The sequence below is a fragment of the Mauremys reevesii genome, linkage group 5 (assembly GCF_016161935.1).
Source record: "Mauremys reevesii isolate NIE-2019 linkage group 5, ASM1616193v1, whole genome shotgun sequence".
NCBI lineage: Eukaryota > Metazoa > Chordata > Testudines > Geoemydidae > Mauremys > Mauremys reevesii.
Window position 1 is genome coordinate 88,734,650 of NC_052627.1, and position 19,717 is coordinate 88,754,366.

Genomic DNA, 19,717 nt, shown 5'->3' on the forward strand with positions numbered 1-19,717 from the left:
CTCAGGCTAGGCAGGGAGATAAAACTACTCGCACAAGGCCACTGAAGAAGTCAAAGTCAGGATTAGAACACAACCATTCCTGGTTTCCAGGCCTTTCATTCTAGTATATCTGTAGGTTAGCAGGACACCTGGTGTTTAAACGGACTTAAGTCTTTGCTGTCTACAGCTACCTCTGCCCAGTCCAATAGGGTTCTTGATATGCTTACCTTGTATTAGCAATGAGAAAGTATAGCTTTTAGTCTCTTCTCCATTTTCGGCAACCAAAGTATAATCTCCACTGTCTTCTTCCTTGGCCCGAATCAGTTTTAATATACTTTGGACCCTATAGAAACAAGAGATTTTGTACACATTATTTTACAAAACATAAAAATAAATTAATCCAAATCATTAAAAAAAACAAGCAATTTTTAGTAGAAAATTTATATATTTAATGTAGGTATATGGTGGCTATAATGTACTGATACTTTGCATTTCTATAGTGCTCTTCCTGTCAGAGTGCTGTTGAAATGTTAATTAATTCTCTCATATGAGAAGCAAGCAAGCATTATTTTACTTGGCAGGGATTTGGAAAGGGCATTGATGTGATCAAAATGATGACCAAGAGATTATTTTGGGAGCAGCATTTTGGAAAGACTGGAGAGGGGCCAGGATAGTATCCAGAAGACAGGACTGTAGTAAGATTGGAGAAGGTTGCAGTAGTCAAGGGGGCAGATGATCACAAGTTGGACAAGTGAATTAGCTGATAGGATGGAAAATGAGGGAGTTTTTTTTATAAATTTGGCTGCTGCTGGAATAAAGTGTCTAGTTCTGGTACAAACAATTCAAGAGGGACATTGATCAATTGCAGAGGGTTCAGAGAAAAGCTTCAAGAATGATTAAAAGATTAGAAAACACATCTTATAGTGATAGACTCAAAGAGTTCAATCTATTGAGCTTAACAAAGAGAAAGTTAAGGGGTGACTTTATGATAGTCCATAAATATCTACATGTGGAACAAATATTTAATAGCGGGCTCTTTAATCTAGCAGAGAAACGTATAACATGATCCAATGGTTGGAAGTTAAAGCTAGACAAATTCAGACAGGAAACAAGGTGTAAATGTTCAACAATGAGAGTAATTAGCCACTGGGACAATTTACCAAGGGTCATGGTGGATTCGCCATTATTGACAATTTTTAAATTAAGATTGGATGTTTTTCTAAAAGAGCTGCTCTAGGAATTATTTTGGGGAAGTTCTATGGCTTGTGTTATACAGGAGGTCAGATGAGATGAACACAATGGTCCTTTCTGGCTTTTGAATCTATGAATGTTGTGTAGGAAGCAGCAGTAGAATGCGGAGGGCAAGAGGAAGAATGAATCAAAGATGCTGCCCAGGTTATGTTTCTAGGTGGCAGAAAAATGATAACATTGTCAACTGCAATGGAAAATGAAATAAGGGCACAATGTGTGAAGGAAAAATTATGAGCTTGGTTTGGTTTGATAAGCTTGAGTTGACTGCAAGCCATCTAAGCTGAGCTATCAGACACACAGTGAGAGATATGAGAATGAACCATATAGGAGAAGTATATCTGAGAATTGACACCAGAGAGATGATAGTTAAAATTATGTAAGAGAGTGAGGCTACCCAAGTATAGGGTATAAAGGAGAAGAGGATGGGTGAAAAGAAAGAGCCTTGACAGACTCCAATAAAGAGGAGGAGTGGGAATGCAATGCCCCCAAAGGAGACATTTAAAGAACAATAGGTAAGGCAGGTAGAGAATCAAGAGGGGACAGTGACATGGAAGTCCACGGAGGACAGGATGTCAAAGAGGAGGGAATGATGAAAGGCTATAGCAAGGCAAGGAAGATGAGGTTGTATATAATGTCTTGGTTTTTCTCACCAAATTCTAGGCATAGATTTGATAAAATGAAATCACAAGGTTTCTGGAAGAGAAATTCAGATTGTCACCTTGGCAAAACCTTTCTTTACCTTGTCTCATTGATCTTGTTTGAACTGGTAACAATTTCTGTAAGATTCTCAGTCAGAGTCACATTGTCCTTCAGCCAGAACATTTTTGGAGCTGGGTATGCCTGCACATCCACTACAAAATTTTTGACCTCATGTAAATTGACAGCTTCCAAAGGGCTAAATTGGGGGTCCAGATGAATGAATCCTTTATCTGTAAATAATACAGATTCACATAAATAATGCTACTCACTTTATTTCAAACATGGTATTTGCCAGCATGCTAACAATTTTTGGACACTAGAATTGGACTGTACCATGAACTGTAATGACTACTCTCTTATTTTCTTTAACCTCCTTGGTTGCATGTCGGGCCGTACATTCATAATCCCCAGAATCTTTCACTGAAGCCTCAGGAATGGTCAAAGTGTAAACCAGCTTCTGGGATGGAACTTTAATGTCATCAACTTTTATCACACCTTTTTCTTTCTGTGTTTTGGAGAGAGAAAAAAGTCTTATTTAAACAACCCAGCTGCAGGAAATAAATACAGTATAAAAGAATTAAGATTCCATTTGAAGGAGAGCAATGAAAGAGTTACTGCTATGTGGTCCAAATTCCATATTAAAAAGGAATGGCTCAATCAGTTAGGGACAAATTTTCAGACATGGATGCAGCAGGTGTGCCCATAAGAATACACAATTTTGGAGCCAACTACCAAAGGGTGAGTAGGTTAAAAACTGCATATGTTGTGCATTTGGAGTAACGTACCATCTAAAAATTAGGTGGAGAGCCTAAAAGAGCATTTTAGTGCTAAAGCAAGCTAAGGGACTGTATCCTTTGACTCTGGTGATGATGCTGTTGATGTTGGTTCTGAATATTTTTTGATCAGTTCCCACAAGGTGAGGTGAATTCTTAATACCTTTTTCCTGCCAGATCATGCCCATTTCCCAGTTCCTACATTTGGTGTGTGCTAATTCTGAGAATAATTCATTGTCAAGGGCAGGGGGCGAGGGCAGTGTTCAGTTGAGAATAAAAATGTTCCAAAGGGAAGACAGCACCTGCATATTGAGGGATGGGAACCAAAAATATGTTGGGGATTGTGCGAAACTAGAATGATTGGCAGGAGACTGAGGTTATGAATTTGTAAAACTGAAAATAAAATGAAACCTTCCTATATGAAGTAAGTTTTTTTCAGGCTCTTAAATTTTTTTAAATTAAAGCTGCATTTCTAGGTCACAATTATTCTGCAACTTTACAATACCCCACAATTATCAGACCTTTTTCACAGCAGCACAATTGCACTATACGTGGAGCACTGACTATAAATGGGATTTCACTGAAGAGAAACCGTCACTCTTCAGAACACACGTTATGAGAATTTGGGACTGATTCTCCTCTCACAACAAGTTTTCATTAGTGTAACTCCACTGACTTTAACTGAGTTACTCCTCATTTACACCAGTTTAACTGAGAAAAATCAGCCCGTCTGAGACTATGACTTGAAGAGAGTCATTTTTAGAGTCAGATTCACTTCACCACCAGTGTTATATGCAGATATCTGGACACATTTCTAGAACATTCCATTTTTGTTCCACCAGGCTTTCTAGAGCACAAATTCACAGAGATTTTATTCCTTCAACACTACAGTCCCACTCCCTGATAACTTCTTATGCTCCCAGTCACCCCTCATCTCCCTTGAATGCTTTGCATACTTACTAATAATGAATTCTAACACTTGATACTGATTTTCTGTAGTGATAACCTCAAAATAAAAGAAATAGTTCCGTTTTCTCTCTTCCTCTGTCCTCGTTCTAACAGTGAAGAGCTGACCCCTTCACACCCCCATATTCCTCACCAACTGATAACTACAATTATGCAGAAACAAAACGAGATATTTACCACTTTCCCTGGATAATTCCACTGTAAATTAACCACCTCGTTGTCAAAGACCACACAAGTTACAACAATCGTTTCGCCTGTTTTATATACAGTTTTAAGGGCCTCAATCTCAACTGGCAGCTCTGAAGTAGCTGAGGGAAAAAGAAAGAGAGTGCACCAAGTTTAAAAACCATGTGCAGTATATGAATGGTGGACTTCAAGGACTAGATTCCAATTTCATTTACGCAATTATGGCGTAAGCAAGAAGAGAATAAGGCTCAATATTTTTACTCTCCTTTAAAAACTGAAAAAGAGTACCTTTCAAAATGTAGATGAAAAACTGATCTGACTTGAACTCCACTTCTTTAACAGTTGTTTGGCACGTGTATGAGCCTGCAGGAAAATTTCCCAGAAAGCCTTGTTTGCTGTCATAATAGGCATATACGACCTTGGCTTCACTGTTAACTAAAGCTACTTGAGCATTAGGGTCACTTGTACGACAAGGGATAATGGTGGAATCACCATCTTCTACTAGGATGAATTGATCCTCTGGTAGTAGAGGAACGAAGGGCATATCTGGATCTGTAAAAAAGATAATTATTTTTATATTATATCATTTTAAGGTGATATACATACATCCTTATGTAACGGTCATAAAGCATCCTGGTTTTAAGAAAGAAATTCGCTTTCCCCCTAGTACAAGAATGGAGACATCGGCAGATAATTATGCACCTTGATAGAAATGAATATATTTTGTTTCTTTACTTTTCCAGCAATTTCCTTTATCATATGTAAAACCACAACTATGTTAAAGTCGACACACTCTCACCATAATGACATTTGCCATCTGATGAGACATGTAAGAAGACATCCCACTAGTCCAACTAGTAGCCAGGATCCTATGTAACAGAAATGTACCAAACTGGGAAGTTTAAGACCTCCAGGAAAAAGAGAAGTGTTATTATTTCCTTTAGATGTGGATCTAGTGGAGTTTTCCTACAATGCTATTCACAGGCAAAAGGCAAAAAGCCAGAAAACCACTAATGTTTAGGTGTGAAAATTGTTGCCCATTCCTGCAGGATAAAATAAAATTGAAGGGCTAAACTCTGCCTTATGTTATGCAACCCCACTGACAACAATTTCCAGCAAAACCTTCAGGGTAGAATTTGGACCTAAAAGTCCCATTTTCCAGCTCAGGGGCCTTGATTTGTATTCTGGATCTACATTAACTGACACACAAAAAAAGGAGATTAGGCTGCTTAGAATAAATGTCCTGGCTTTCACTGGTGTAAACCACTGTGATAGAGCATGAATAGCCCAAGGACCTATCTACACTACCACTTTTGTTGGTATAACTTAATTTGCACAGGAGTGTGAAAAAATTCCCCCTCCTCCCCACCGCCCATGGAAGCACGGGTGTGGACAAGCTCTCCTGTCTGCAGAGAGTGGCTACACGAGAGATCTTACAGCAGCGCAGCTGCAATTGGTACAGCTGTGCCGCTGTACACTGGCTAGTGTCACCGTGGCCTAAGGCTGACTCACCACTCTATGCACTGTGTAAGAGTCCCCACATGGGGCAAATTGATGAGACAATAGATTAAGTGCCAGGTGATTAACCAGTTAACAAGGTGTTTCAGCTTATCAACAGAGGACAGTGAAGAGAGAGACAGGAAGAGGATGGAAGGGCTAGAGAAGTCCATGATATCAGGGAGGTGAGAGCTCTCCTCCCTCAGATCCTGTGTCTGGAGAGAAGGTAAAAGCCTTAAGCTATGGGGAACAAGCATTTGTATAGCACACTGTAAATAAAGCACATGATGTTGAACTTGCCACAAGTGTGTGTGATTGTAGAGATGAATCCAAGGTGAGGGAACCCCAGTCTCCCCATTATAGTCACCCATCACTTCCTTCTTTTATTCTAATTCCTTTTCAGCTGTAATCTCAGAGCCCCTTTAATCAACGGTAAGAGTTCCTGATTCATTCATTTTATAAAAACTACTTTTTAATGTTCCTCTCCCTCCCTCGCTTCTGCCCTCCCCCAAATAAAAAGTATTAGAAACCAAAGACATTGATTGGATTGGTTTTCAGCTAAATTAGTTAGATTGTTATTTTAAAATATTTCTAGCTACATATCTGATTCTATGTATTTCTATGTGTCCATCACCATGGTACCTAGGTGTCATTAACTATAGTTGTTCAACATGGTTTCTCAAATTATCAGGCACAACCATAAAAAAGCAAACAAATCCCCAATATTTTTTAAAATCAGCACAATGTACCCCAGTTCCAATAGCCATCCGATCCAAATTTGGTTTAAAATCTAATTGCAAAACATACCCAACCTTAAAACAGCGGCTCTGAAAATGATCATAATCTGCCACTTCTAAACACACAAATAACTGCTGCAAACCTAAGAGCTTGTGAGACAAGGTTCATCATCAATTTTAATAATGGGAGTATGAACCCCTCCAACAATGGGATTTATAACACACTGGCAGGCTCCTTGTAACAACAATCCAAACACAGCACTATAGAACTCATATCCACCCAACTCAGTACATTTGCTTTCCAAATGTAATGAAAAACAGAAAGAGGCTTCACCTAGTTTTTTTTTTTTTCCTGCTTGTATGGCTATTACATCCTTATGTAACGGTCATAAAGCATCCTGGTTTTAAGAAAGAAATTCGCTTTCCCCCACAGCCCTCATAATTTATTGTAGGGAAAGGAATTGCTTTGCACAAAACAAAAGATAAAAAAAAGTTCATGGTGGAAACAAATTTTCCTGACCATTCTAAAATTAGGTGAAAAAAGATTAACTTTTGCAACAGTGTCAGCTGGCTCTTTAGTGAGGGGAAAAAGCTACAAGATGCCTATGCCTTGCAGATCTGGTAGGCTCAGGTCTAGGGGACTCTGACAGAATGTATGCCTGTGTCCACACCCTACCCACTGTTGTAATAATCTTTGTACAAAGTATGCCTTGCTAGGTATCAACTGAAAAGTCCTTTGCTAGTCAATATTCTCCTGATAAAATATGTGTGACAACACTGTAGGTGAAGTTATAAGATTCCACTGTATGGTGATCTTAACACATGTTCCAAACTGAGGTCGGCAAACTTGTCTGTCTCAAACAAAGGAATGTGCGCTCTGCTTACTTTGCATTTAAGCAATAAAGAAGTCGTCAAGCAGGAAGGGTAGACAAAGAAACCTCAAACAGGTAAGAAAAAGCAGCAGGGAACATCCTTCTCCATAGATTTTTTGTCTCCAGAATCTCAGCTGGAAAGGCTTTCCAGGAGGGGGACTAACACTATAAAAAGAGACAAACACCCCAAAAGAATCCCGGCTCTTTCTTTCTGTTCATTGCTTAACTACACCAGAAGGGACACAGGAAGCAGCCATTGAACTGGTGAAGGGGTTCAGGGCTAAGAAGTTGGGTCAGTAAGACTTCTGAGAGCATGTGGTGAGAAAAACTTTGCTTTGAATTTAACATAGTTTAAGTTAGGCACCAGTTGCATCCAGGGCCGGCTCCAGACCCCAGCGCGCAAAGCGCACGCTTGGGGCGGCCTTTTGCTGGCAGGACGGCAGGCGGCTCCGGCGGACCTTCCGCAGTCATGCCTGCGGGAGGTCCACCGGAGCCGCGGGACAGGTGGACCTGCCGCAGGCATGATTGCAGAGGGTCCCGCTGGTACCGCGGCTTGGGTGGACCTCCCGCAGACGTGCCTGCGGATGCTCCACCGGAGCCGCGGAACCAGCAGAACCTCCGCAGGCACATCTGCAGGAGGTCCCGCGAGCCGCGGGACCGGCGACCACCAGAGCGCGCCCCGCGGCGCGCCGCCCTGCTTGGGATGGCGGGATTGCTAGAGCCGCCCCTGGTTGCATCTTATATGTCCTTATAACCATTTCTGACTTGCATTCACTTAAAATCTATCTCTTTGTAGTTAATAAACTTGTTTTATCTAACCCAGTGTGTTTAAATTGATGTGTCTGTGAAATTCCATTTGAGGTCACAAGGTAAGACGAGACTTGGAGGGGAGGAATCGGGGGGTGATGAGGCTGGGGGGGAGGAATCTGGGGGTGACAAGGCTCGGGTGGGGAGAAATTGGGGGTGATGAGGCTCAGGGGGAGGAATCTGGGGGCTGCGTGGCAAACCGGGGGAAGGTAGCGCTCAGGCAAAGGATGCTCGGCTCTTCAGCTGCACAGAGCCGAGGTGTCTCCCAGCAGCAGCCGCCGCCGCTGCAGGGGAATCAGACTGCAGCTTGGGGAGGGGAGGAATCAGGGGGTGACGAGGCTCGCAGGGGGTGGGAGGCATGGGATCCCACGGGGCAGTGAGTGGCCTGTCTGTATGTTCTAAATAATAGCTGTTGTTCCCCTAGCAAAATCCTCTGCTCTAAATTTCCTTTCTATTTTTGCCTCATTTTCTCCAGTTTATAGTTCTGTTTTTAAAGCCTATATTATCTATTCAGGTTAATCTGTCTCTCTGTTTCAGATAGGATTAAATATGTAACTTATTTTACTTAGAAAAATAGCTGGAGAGATAATGGTAAGACTATATCACCCAACATTCTAAAGAGGATCTGTCCGTTACACTTTGTGAATAGGAAAAACAAAACTTGTCTTTGAATTTTATTAACCAATGTAAGTGCTTTTAACACATCAGGAAGAAAGGCAATGACTTTAAGACCTGTTTGCATAATAATGGAAATACTATGGTTTCTCACTGGCTAACTGTTAAAACATTAATTCTTTAGTTTACAGCCACTGGCAGTAGCTATATAATCCCCTACTCCACGATGGTGTTCTGTAACATTTGCCATGGCTATTGTCTAAATTCTTGCCAAGCTTTTCATCATATCCACAGAACAGAGATTAAATTAATGTAACTGCTAGCTTCAATTAATACTAGTGCTTGTAAAAACTGCTTCATCAAAACACTTGGTTCAATTTTTCAGTAAATATCAGAATCCAATAAAGGCTATTAAATCTGACTTATTGCCTACATACGTATTATATTTGGAGACGCAGTCAGCTATTATTCAACAGTGAGGTTCTGGGGGCGCTTGTACTTACCGGGCAGCGCTCTAAGTCTTTGGCAGCACTTCGGCAGCGGGTCCTTCACTCGCTCCGGGTCTTCACTGAAGGACCCACCGCCAAAGTGCTGCTGAAGACCCAGAGAGAATGAATGACCCGCCGCCGAAGTGCCACCGAAGACCCGGTAGGGAACCAGTTGTTAAGATTTTGGCAGCTCATCACTGAGCAAAGCAGTGTAAAGGTCACCACAGGTTAGAGGACAGGGGTGACACACCTACTCATCAGTTTGGATTGTACCCTGGTACATCACAGGAACATAAAAAAAAAACCTTCTTGAAGGAGTCTGCTGATATCTGTCATCAGCTTCCTTGTCCTTGAGCTACTAGTGAACTATTGCACTATCCGGCAGCATCATTTTTGTAGTGGGCTGCTTAAAGCTGACTTGATACTAGGGTATAAAGGCCACAGGCTCTGCCCAAGCTTCAATAGCTGTCTGAGGGACAAGTGTTGGTGCTGCAAGTTTTTCATGGTAAATATAGAGGGAAATCATGGAAGAGTCATGCTAACCTTGCACGTTATGGTCTATAGAAAACCCAAATGCCATTGCAAAAGAGACTTCAAAGTTTTAGGGCACTTCACAAAATCTCTGATACTGCCTCTTTCCCCTTACATAATCTTTTTGTAGTCCAGTCACCTTTTTTTTTTCCTTCACAAACATGTTAAAGTTTTACAGGGTGACTTGCAACTTCTTTTCTTTCCCCTTGTTTTCCTGTACTGCTATTGTAGGCTAACCCTCAGAATGCTCACTGCCAGTCTACCAGTCTGGTACTTTGTGTCCCTGCAGTGCTGTCTCTAATCCCCTGTTTCCCAGTAGAGCCCCAGGCAGTCATGTATAATGCGTTACAAAGGCTCTCAATAAAGTTTGTAAAGCCATTTATCTTCACATCTACCCACTTGCTCCCCCATCCACCCACACCAAAATGCCCAGATGTCAAATGTTATAGTCTCTTCCTTTTTAAAGACGTTGGCGCTCATGGATTCATGTGACAGTCAGTCATGACTCAGCCAGTGACTCCTATTAAAGCCATGACAAATGGGTTTAATAGACTTTTGACTCCAACCTCAGAGAATTGGCAGACAGAAGGACATTCTGTGACATCCCTACCCCCACCCCTAGAGTGTGTGGGGGAGGAGGGGGGCAAGGTGAGCACTTCTAAAAGGGAATGGGAAGATTACCAGGTGGGGTGATGTTTCCTGAGATCCCTGTTGGGTGGTGTTCTTATTATTAATAATATAATACCTAACTCGATAGATTCAAAGTGCTTTATGATGGAGGTCAGTATCATTATCCCATTTTACAGATGGGGGAAACTGAGACACTGGAGGGACGTGGCTTGCCCAGGGTCACCCAGAGGGCAAGAGGCAGAGCTGGGAACAAAACCCAGATCTCCTGGGTCACAGTCGTGTGCTCTATCCACTAGACTACACTGCCTCATTGGTTTTTCCATTGTCATTTCTTTGGGTCCAATAGATTTTTCCACTGTGCATGAGAGGAAGTTTAGGGGCAGGAAAGGCAGGTCTTGCTGTGAAAATTGTGGCAAATGATGCATGAAAACACCACATTATTTGCCAGACTGGCCCTCACTGCCATTTCTTGTTTCCACCTCTCTCGTGACAGGCGTTCCAATACAGCTACATCTTACTAATCACCTTTGATTCCTACACCCTGTAAATATGTGAGCATCCTCCTGCACTGCAGTTCAAGTTTTCTATCAACTAATACATTTCCACACTTCAGATATTTGAAAGTAGCAATATATAGCCTCTGAGCTATCAGGTCAAATCCAATTTAGGTCAATAGAGACCAAAAGCCATTACCATCCATTGACTATATAGTGGTATTCATGAAGTTAGTTGGTCTCAGTACAGGTCCCAAAGAACACATTACACAAGCCACCACCATATAGTTGGCATTAGTGTTCCCCTGGTTGGAAGCCTTATCAAAGAAGCCAATGGGCATGGAGACAACTATGTGCAGTGTGCACCCACAGAGCTGGTCTCCATGTCTGAGTCGAGGTATCCACTGGGAGAGCACTGCCTTTTTCCTGCGCTTTGTGGAGAGAAAGCTTCAGCCTCCAAGGCTGTCAGTTCACTACCTTTCATGAGAACTAATTCATACCAAACAAAATTAATGTGAAGAGGAGCATGCCCAGCTCAGATCAAGAGGTTGCTCTCCATTTAAATGCTTAATAGGGTCCTTGATATTCCTACACAGCAACCCAGGTAAACCTTTCCACTGTAACACAGCATAACCCACTCACCAGGCACATAGATGTAGATATCCTTCCCCTCCACCTCCCCATCTTCCTCTTGAGTATGATTGTAGTAACAAGTGTATAATCCGGTATGAGCCGCTGAGGCATTCCCCACTTCCAGCAAAGTCACAAAGAGACCGCTGTTGTTCTCTTCATTTCTAATGTCTATTCTGGGGCTTCCTTCAGCCATTGGGTATTGCCAGGTCACTTCGCTGTCTCCAGAGCATTTCAGAGTAAATGAGGCATTCAGCTGCACGACCATTTCATCTCTATTTGGAAGAACAGTCGGCAATGGAAGCTGGCAAAAAGTTAGCCATGGTCCTGTCAAAGGAAATGAATAAGTAACCAGTTACTAAGCAGAACATGCTCACCACATAGATGTGAGAAAGGATGAGTGATTTATCTATAAAACAGCCATGTTTATGGACAAACCAGACACTCTAATCTCCCTGTAAATGTGCCCTTTTGAAAGCAGCCACCGCATTTCCCTATGGAGGGCAAAATAATTCCTCTTTGAACCTCTCAGACAAAATGCTGTTCATTTCAGTTCAGCCCGACTTGCATTGAAAAATGAAAGAGAAAGAGTTGAAATTAGCGATGGCTCTCAACCAAAACCCCAGATCCAAACAGCCCCAGACTCTGGGAGCATTTCGTGCTAGATCAACACCTGTATCTGAACATTACAGCTGACCTCTATTTCTGCAATGGGCTACAGAAGTAGCCTGGATCCAAACTTTGGTTATGTCTCCACTGCAAAAAAAACCTGCAGCAGCAAGTCTCAGAGCTTGGCTCTACAAATTTGGACTGCACTATGGTGCTAAAAATAGCCATGCAGACATTCCAGCTCGGGTTTTTAAGCCCACCTCGAAGCCCAAGCTCCAGCTCAAGCAAGAATGTCTATGTGGCTATATTTAGTGCCATACTGTCAGTCTTGCAAGCCCAAGTCTGTAGATCCAGGGGCGGCTCTAGGCATTTTGCCGCCCCAAGCACGGCAGGCAGGTTGCCTTCGGCAGCTTGCCTGCGGAGAGTCTGCTGGTCCCGCGGCTTCGGAGGACCCTCCACAGGCAAGCCGCCGAAGGCAGCCTGCCTGCTGCCCTCGCGGCAACCGGCAGAGCGCCCCCCGTGGCTTGCCGCCCCACGCATGCGCTTGGTGTGCTGGAGCCTGGAGCCGCCCCTGTGTAGACCCAAGCTCTGAGACTCACTGCTGCGAGTTTGGAGCTTGAGGGGGGAGCGGTTGCAGTGTAGACATACCCTAAGTGGCTCAGGCCCACCTCTAGTTGAAATGTAAGGAAGACCAATGATCAAATAGAACCATAACTCATTGAACAGGATATTGTAATGGAGTGCTTTTAATGTGCAATCTGGATTTACAAGGCCAGGTTCTCTAGTTTGGGCAAGTTGTACTTCGGCTGGCCAAGGGCTGGCTCAGTCCCCACCCTAAGTGAGAATCCCACCCAGCACCACAGCCCCCGAGACCCCAGAGAAATCATCTGGGAGGTAGATAAACGGTTTGTATGCCAGGGGACCAGCACAAAGCGGGTTTAGTGGAGCCAAGGATTGGGCCCATCATGGTCTCTGTTCTGCTTCTCAAGCCATTGCAAGTATTTTACCTGTATTAGCTAGTAATGCTGGCCTTTTCTATATTTGGCACTTTGAGGCAAAGCCTGCCCTGCCCCCCCATTTCCTTCTCCTGATACGGAAGGCCTGCTCGCCAAAGCAGTTATGTGCCACAGAGTAGGAGGATGCCGGGATCCCACCCAGGCAGCCTGCACTCTGCTGCACATCATGGAGCTCTGCTCCCATGTGCTGCTGAAGAAACTCTGGCGGGAGAGATGTGGCATGGCTGGTGCATTAGCAGTGACACAGATCCACTGGCCAAACTTCTTCCCTCCGGAGAGGGAGAAGCAGCTGCACAGGTTACTATAGCCCTGAGGCTGCAATAGTAGCTGCACAGTGGATTCCATTCCCCTCCACCAGGGAATTCCCTTGTATCATATCCATTTCATTGGGCTGCTCACGGGCACCAAGCTGGGATCCTTAATCAGTAACAAAAGACGGACTGTCCATAAAAGTATGAATATTTTCAGTAGATTTAATCACAGGCTTGGGACTGTCTTCCTGGCAACTTTTATTATAATTAATGTCAGAAAAAAAGAATTTACAGCCACTTGACTGATCATCTGTGCTGTGATTCATGATCACTGATCACACTGAAAACAGATCTATCTGAAACATTGACTGTAGAGCATTGATTTAAGCCCAGACTTACAAAGGAGAACGAATGAAGTAACACGGGGTATTTAGGAATGTTACCTGTCAGGAGACATCCCAGGAGCAGGACTGTCCTTGGGGAAGTACCCATCACTGTGGACAACTGAAACAGAAAAATAGAAAAGCAGGAAAAAGTAAAGTTAGTGAACAGATTGATAAAGGCAATGAGCTATTTGCAGGGCTTCTGACTCCATTGCCAGCTTAGGAGTACATACTGCATACTGCATACAGAGCTCTCTCTGGGAAAGGTTAAGGACACTTTGGGCCAAATTCTGCACCTTCTGCCCACAATCCCTACAGCAGCTTGCAGAACTGGGCCCATAATTGCATTGCTCTATGCATGGAGAAACTCCACAGAAGTGAGTGAGGTTGCAATGGAATTACATCAGTGTAACTGATGGCAAGATCTGGCCTTTGGACTGCTTATAAAATGGGATGGTAGCAATTCTGAGAGAAGTGGGTATTCACCCACGAAAGCTCATGCTCCAATACGTCTGTTAGTCTACAAGGTGCCACAGGACTCTTTGCTGCTTTTACAGATCCAGACTAACACGGCTACCCCTCTGATACCTGAGAGAAAGTATATTTAAAACCACTTTCTATACTACAAAGTACCATCATCTGCTAAAGTTCTATTTTACCACTGTATCTACCTTTTAATTTGTTCAAGAAATGCATTTGTTTAATTTAATACAAATTCCCTTGATCAAGAGACCTTCTATTTAAAACACATGCTGAAGTTCTCTAGTAAAACACAAGAGGGAGCACAAGACTGCAGTTGTGTTTCTACAGTAACTCTTTTCCCAAGCAGCATGAAGAATAATGGATTATTTGGAGTTTTCTGGCCTTCTAAGCTATACAGAGCAAATTGCCATAAGACAGCAGGCAGTGTCCAAGGGGTAATTGCAACAAATAACTGTATATCTACATGCCATGTAATATAATTTCAATTTATGGTAATCAAACTATCCAAATTTCCCAAGACAAATCCTGCAGTCCCTACTCAGTTTTGCTGTTGATTTCAATAGGGACAGTAACATCAGTATATACTGAGCAAGGACAATACAAATGGGCTACTAAAGTGGAACACAGGCCTCTCAGATATGAATTAAATGTTGACAGCAAGCCATGCTAGCCACCAGTTCTTCAAGGTGCTGGACAGCCTCTACTCCCACCACAAGGACACAATAGGACTTGAGCAGTGTGGTGGCAACAAACTATCAGCTAAAGGAACATATGCAACAGCTTCAGAAATTCAACAGACAGCATTCCATCAAAGACAAGCCATTCAGCCTGATTTTGCAATTAACAATAATGGCCATGTGTTTATGTATCTGCCTCCCACTGATAACAGACTCTGGGACATCAAAGAAGTCCTCTAGTTTCAGCCTCTTTTCTCACTTTTATCACATTTATATCCTGTATTTCTTTAGATAAGTAACCCACTGTACATCTTTAAAGAATTCCCATACTCTGCCTTATTGATTTGACTGCTAATAGCTCACGTTCCCCAAGACAGTGTTACCCACACTGTCTGCCAGGTTTCCTTTTGCCTTTACAGATAGAAGGATCTCTTACCACAATATATTGCTTTTATGGACTATTCATTGAAAACAATGCAGTCTATACAGAAATAATCTGGATCTGATTCTCCTCTTACCCTGATGCAAATCTGGAGTAACTTCACTTGAAGTCAATGAAGTGATGCTGGTATAAAATCAGTATAAGTACACGGAGAATCAGGCCTATAATACCCAGTGTAACTGTGGGTGATGACACTGTGCTGTGACATAGTCAAACAGCTTAGCTATCATGCAAGCCAATGGGAGCTAAGGGGCCTGAATCCAATGCAGCAATGTAGGGATTTACTAAATGTTCGTTGACAGACTGGTTGTTCTTTGAGATCTGACATATTAACCTATGGGGCAAGGTCCAGAGCAACCTACAGCAACTGAGAAAGAGAGAATAGGGATACACATATAATTCTTCATCATGATTCCAGTTTGAATGGAATTGCACATTGTGATGCATCTAAAGAACAATGCTATGCCAATGGGTTCTTGCATATGCTTCTTTTGCCTGTTTGCCTAACTCGGTGCCAATACTTTAGGCAAACTATTGGTGGGAGTAAGTATATTTAGCTCCAGCCGCTAAGTGGGCAAAAAAAATTGTCCCATCCCAGGCAAGAGAAAGAGTTAGTCCATCCCAGCCCTTCATGCTCTTTATTTTAACAATTTTTGTTTAGTCAGCTTCAGTAAACACCCCAGGTTCAGTTCAGAACACCCCACGAACCTAATCCTTATCTGATGTAAATTGAGTCAATAGAGCTACACTAGCTAAGGATCTGGGCCAAGGTCATAAGCACATGTGCAGTGTATGCATACTTATGGTGTGATTCTTCATTCCTTGTACACCCTAGGACACCCACTGATTATAATGGGAATAAGGAGGCATGCAAAGAATGTTAGTTTGGGCTCAAATTTCCAAATTAGTCTGCCAATATATATAAAGCAGAGTGTATAGAGTAAATCAGTAATTGTGTTTATTTAGATTTTTTAAGTGATCTAGATTAAATGTTAGTATTTCAGTTTCTTATTTAGACGACACTAAATCATGAAAGGAATATAATCAAAATCTTTGTTTATAAGAACCTGCTCTGGCAAATGGTTGCTATCAAGTACAATGCTTACCACCATGAGTAGTTCCATTGACTGTGGTGTGTAATTAAAAACAAAATTTGGAAAAACCAGAATGTTGTGAACCTTGATGAAAAAATCCATATAGAAAATAATGTGAGACCCAGTCAGTCATTCTGCACATGCTAGAGGGAAAGCACCATCACTATATGGAGGAAAGATATTAATCTTTCATACTGTCATAAATTAGGCAAAGACCTTCACCGGGAAAGTAGAATTGTATATCCATTGTTAAATTTCAGAAAATAGCCTCAATTCCCATTGGGTACCAGTCACCTGCATTTAATCCAATTGGCCACATGATGGCAGTGTTGATCCACACTAATGCAGCCAACCGCATTTCTTTGGCAGAAAGGAGCGTCAGTCTCAAAAGTGGTACATGGAATTTGAACGGCTCCAAGTCTCCATGGATCAACTTGAAACTGTCATTTTATACAGAAATTATTTTAACTTCATATGAGCAATAGTCTTCCTGCAACATTTACTCACACCTGCAGTACTAGTGGAGACTGTTGCAGAAGCAGGTCGAAAAACTTCAGGTTTTGGAAACATAATGATGAGATTATCTTAATTTGGGAATGAGCTTGATGCTTTTAGTGCAGGTTCTCCCTAAAACTGGCTTCTATGGGGAAGCTCTGAGCTTTTCCAGGAAAGGTTGGATCAAGGTAAGAAAAAGGAACACATTGGATGAAAATGGTGTGCTTTACTAGGTTGATGTAAATATGTGGACACTGCCCCCTGTAAATTTTCTTGGTTATTGGCTCCTTTACTTATAAGACTCCCCAAAAGCAAGACCCTCTGTACAGTGAACAATAGCAAGTTCTGAAGATTTCCGTGCATGCTAAGAGAAAAGGACCACACAAACCAAAACCAAAAACGCTTCTGTGACTGTCCACTTAAAATACATTAGCAAAGTGCAATTTAAAATTAAATATTTTTTCATAAAGAGAGGGTTGCTCAACTGCCCTTTTCAAAATATTTACATCCAGGGTGGCCTGAATATCTCTCCTGTACCATAGCAAAGTAACAGTTATTTAAATATCAATTCTAATTCTGTATTAAGTTCTAACAGTGTGTCCAGCACTGTACAGTACACACAGGAAGCAATATCTGTCCCAAAGATCTTACAATCTAAGGCCCTAATCCCGCAGTCTGATCAATGGGGTAAACCCCATGCTTATCCCCTTTGACTTCATAGAAAGAATACAGGAATAAAGCTTTCCCCTTGCAGATCAAATGGCAGGATCAGGATCTAACATTTAAAAAAGAGAAGACAGTCTAAAGTGGGAAAACCAAAGGAAAGTTTAACTTGAAAGCCTGGGGGTGGGGGCAGGAGGTTCTGTCTGTTTGCATTTTAAGCTATTAGCACTTTTTGGGGGGTGCAGTGAGGCAGTCTTCAGAAAATCCTGCTCTTTGAAACAGCTGGCCATCAGAGTATGATATGCATCCAAACCCTAGTTTTGACCCAGAGTACAATACAAAGAAAATGAGGTTGAAAATGCACCTTACTACATTCTGCTTTCCTTAGTACCAAAATCTGTATAAATCACCCTGCTCTATGAAGATCTCTTTGTAGCCTACACATCTGGTGACAAATAATAGCAAATATGGCCCCAATCCTACAGTCAGAGCCATGCTGGCAGACTCTTGTGCATCCCCTCCCCACTAACACTGATGTAATTGCAGAAACAGAGCCATCATTTAAAAGTAAGATGACCTCTGACTAGGGATAGGGGAACCTGGTGTTTGGGGATTCTGAAATTCCCTTGAACTTTTTACATATACTTTCATGCTTCTTGAAGCTTTATCAAGTTTCTTGACATATTTCTTTTCATTCAAATCATTGCTTAGCCAGGGACATTTCTTAAAAAAAAAAAGAATAGAATCTAAGAATGAAGATGCTTGTTTGAAGATCATTCTTCCCTAATTCTAGGGCATTTTTTTTAAAATGCCAGATCTCCATAGTTCAAATTTTGCTTGAACCAAATGGAAGGTGAACCTCAAAATCTTCAGTTTCTGTCCCATTTTTTTTTTGTCTGATCCTGTCTCTGAATCCACTGACACAGCCCCTGAGTCTGGCTGGAATGACATTGACTTCAAGAAGATTCTGCATTGGTGTAGGGAACTGCACTAGTAGAGCCTATGCCAGGATAGGCCCCTGAGATTGGAAATTCTTGCAGTCAAGAATCATAGGCCTGATTCCTCAATGTGTTGCTCCCGCTTTACAGCAGTGTAACCCCACTGAAATCAAGCAGTGGGACTAACCTAAGGGGATGGTACTACTCAGACACAGACTAGAACAGAGGTCAGCAACCTTTCAGAAGTGCTGTGCCGAGTCTTCATTTATTCACTCTGATTTTTAACGTTTTTAGAAGGTCTCTTTCTCCAAGGCTATAATATATAACTAAACTATTGTTGTATGTAAAGTAAATACGGTTTTTAAAATGTTTAAGAAGCCTCATTTAAAATTAAATTAAAATGCAGAGCCCCTCAGACCAGTGGCCAGGACCCAGGCAGTGTGAGTGCCATTGAAAATCAGCTCACGTGCCACCTACAGCATGCGTGCCATAGGTTGCCTACCCCCGGTCTATTACAAAGGTCGGCAACCTTTCAGAAGTGGTATGCCAAGTCTTCATTTATTGGCTTTAATTTAAGTAATACATTTTAACATTTTTAGAAGGTCTGTTTCTATAAGTCTAATATATAACAAAACTATTGTTATATGTAAAGTAAATAAGGTTTTTTAAATGTTTAAGAAGCTTCATTTAAAACTAAATTAAAATGCAGAGCCCCCCGGGACCAGTGGCCAGAACCTGGGCAGTGAGAGTGCCATTGAAAATCAGCTCAGGTGCCGCCTTCGGCACCCGTGTCATAGGTTGTCTACCCCGGTCTAGAATCTGGACAATATGCCATAAAAGTTGTAGGGGTCAGGCGGTAACCATAAGAATGACGGCTAGGGGGCAGTACAACACCGCAAACGGCTTTTGCAGAGCTCAGCCTGCTCCAGATTGAATAATCTACTCCTGCCTCTTCCCATGGGAAAACATTGTCTGGCACCATCCAGCCTATCCACCACGTCACACCACACAGGCACCAGCCCTGCTCTCCGGCGCTAGCCGTTTAGCTAACGCCTCGTCCCCCACTCCCTCCCCACAGCGCTGATTTGGGGCTGCGAAAGCAACCTCAGCACTTCTGTTAAACCAAACAGGCTTTGTTTGCGGGGGAAAGTTTCTCTGGCTGCCTTTTTTAACTGTCGATGCTAACAACTGGTGAACGGTTAGGTATGTTCTCGCCACCTACATCCCGCCCCCAGCTTTATGGGAGGAGGCTGAGATGTTTCCCTTATGCACACACGGAAACGTATGGCACTAATTGCTGGCAGGGAAAAACTGCAGAATCAACATTCCTATAGAATATATATTATATATATACACACACACACACACTGCTGAAGGACGGAGCTCTGTAATTCCTCCCTCCCTCCCAGACCTGACTCAGATGAAGAGGCCACTAATTTCCTTCTCTCCCTATAGGGCGCAACCAATTCTCCTCTGCGAGAAACCAAGGTTTGAGATTTCAGCCTGGAGGA

The 19,717-nt window shown here is 42.4% G+C and overlaps 1 protein-coding gene across 5 annotated transcripts in view; it reads right to left on the minus strand.

Annotated features, from left to right (window-relative positions):
- PDGFRA (platelet derived growth factor receptor alpha) overlaps nucleotides 1–19,717 on the minus strand; it is a 45,913-nt gene that overhangs the window by 22,790 nt on the left and 3,406 nt on the right. For all 5 annotated transcript variants that reach the window (XM_039542572.1, XM_039542571.1, XM_039542573.1 and 2 more), the window contains exons 2-8: nucleotides 13,475–13,535; nucleotides 11,168–11,482; nucleotides 4,143–4,406; nucleotides 3,846–3,976; nucleotides 2,263–2,434; nucleotides 1,970–2,159; nucleotides 207–322 (exon numbers count right to left, since the gene is read on the minus strand). In XM_039542572.1, the coding sequence (XP_039398506.1) occupies nucleotides 207–322; nucleotides 1,970–2,159; nucleotides 2,263–2,434; nucleotides 3,846–3,976; nucleotides 4,143–4,406; nucleotides 11,168–11,482; nucleotides 13,475–13,523 (1,237 nt within the window). In that variant the 5' untranslated portion in view covers nucleotides 13,524–13,535. The remainder of the gene's footprint in view (nucleotides 1–206; nucleotides 323–1,969; nucleotides 2,160–2,262; nucleotides 2,435–3,845; nucleotides 3,977–4,142; nucleotides 4,407–11,167; nucleotides 11,483–13,474; nucleotides 13,536–19,717) is intronic.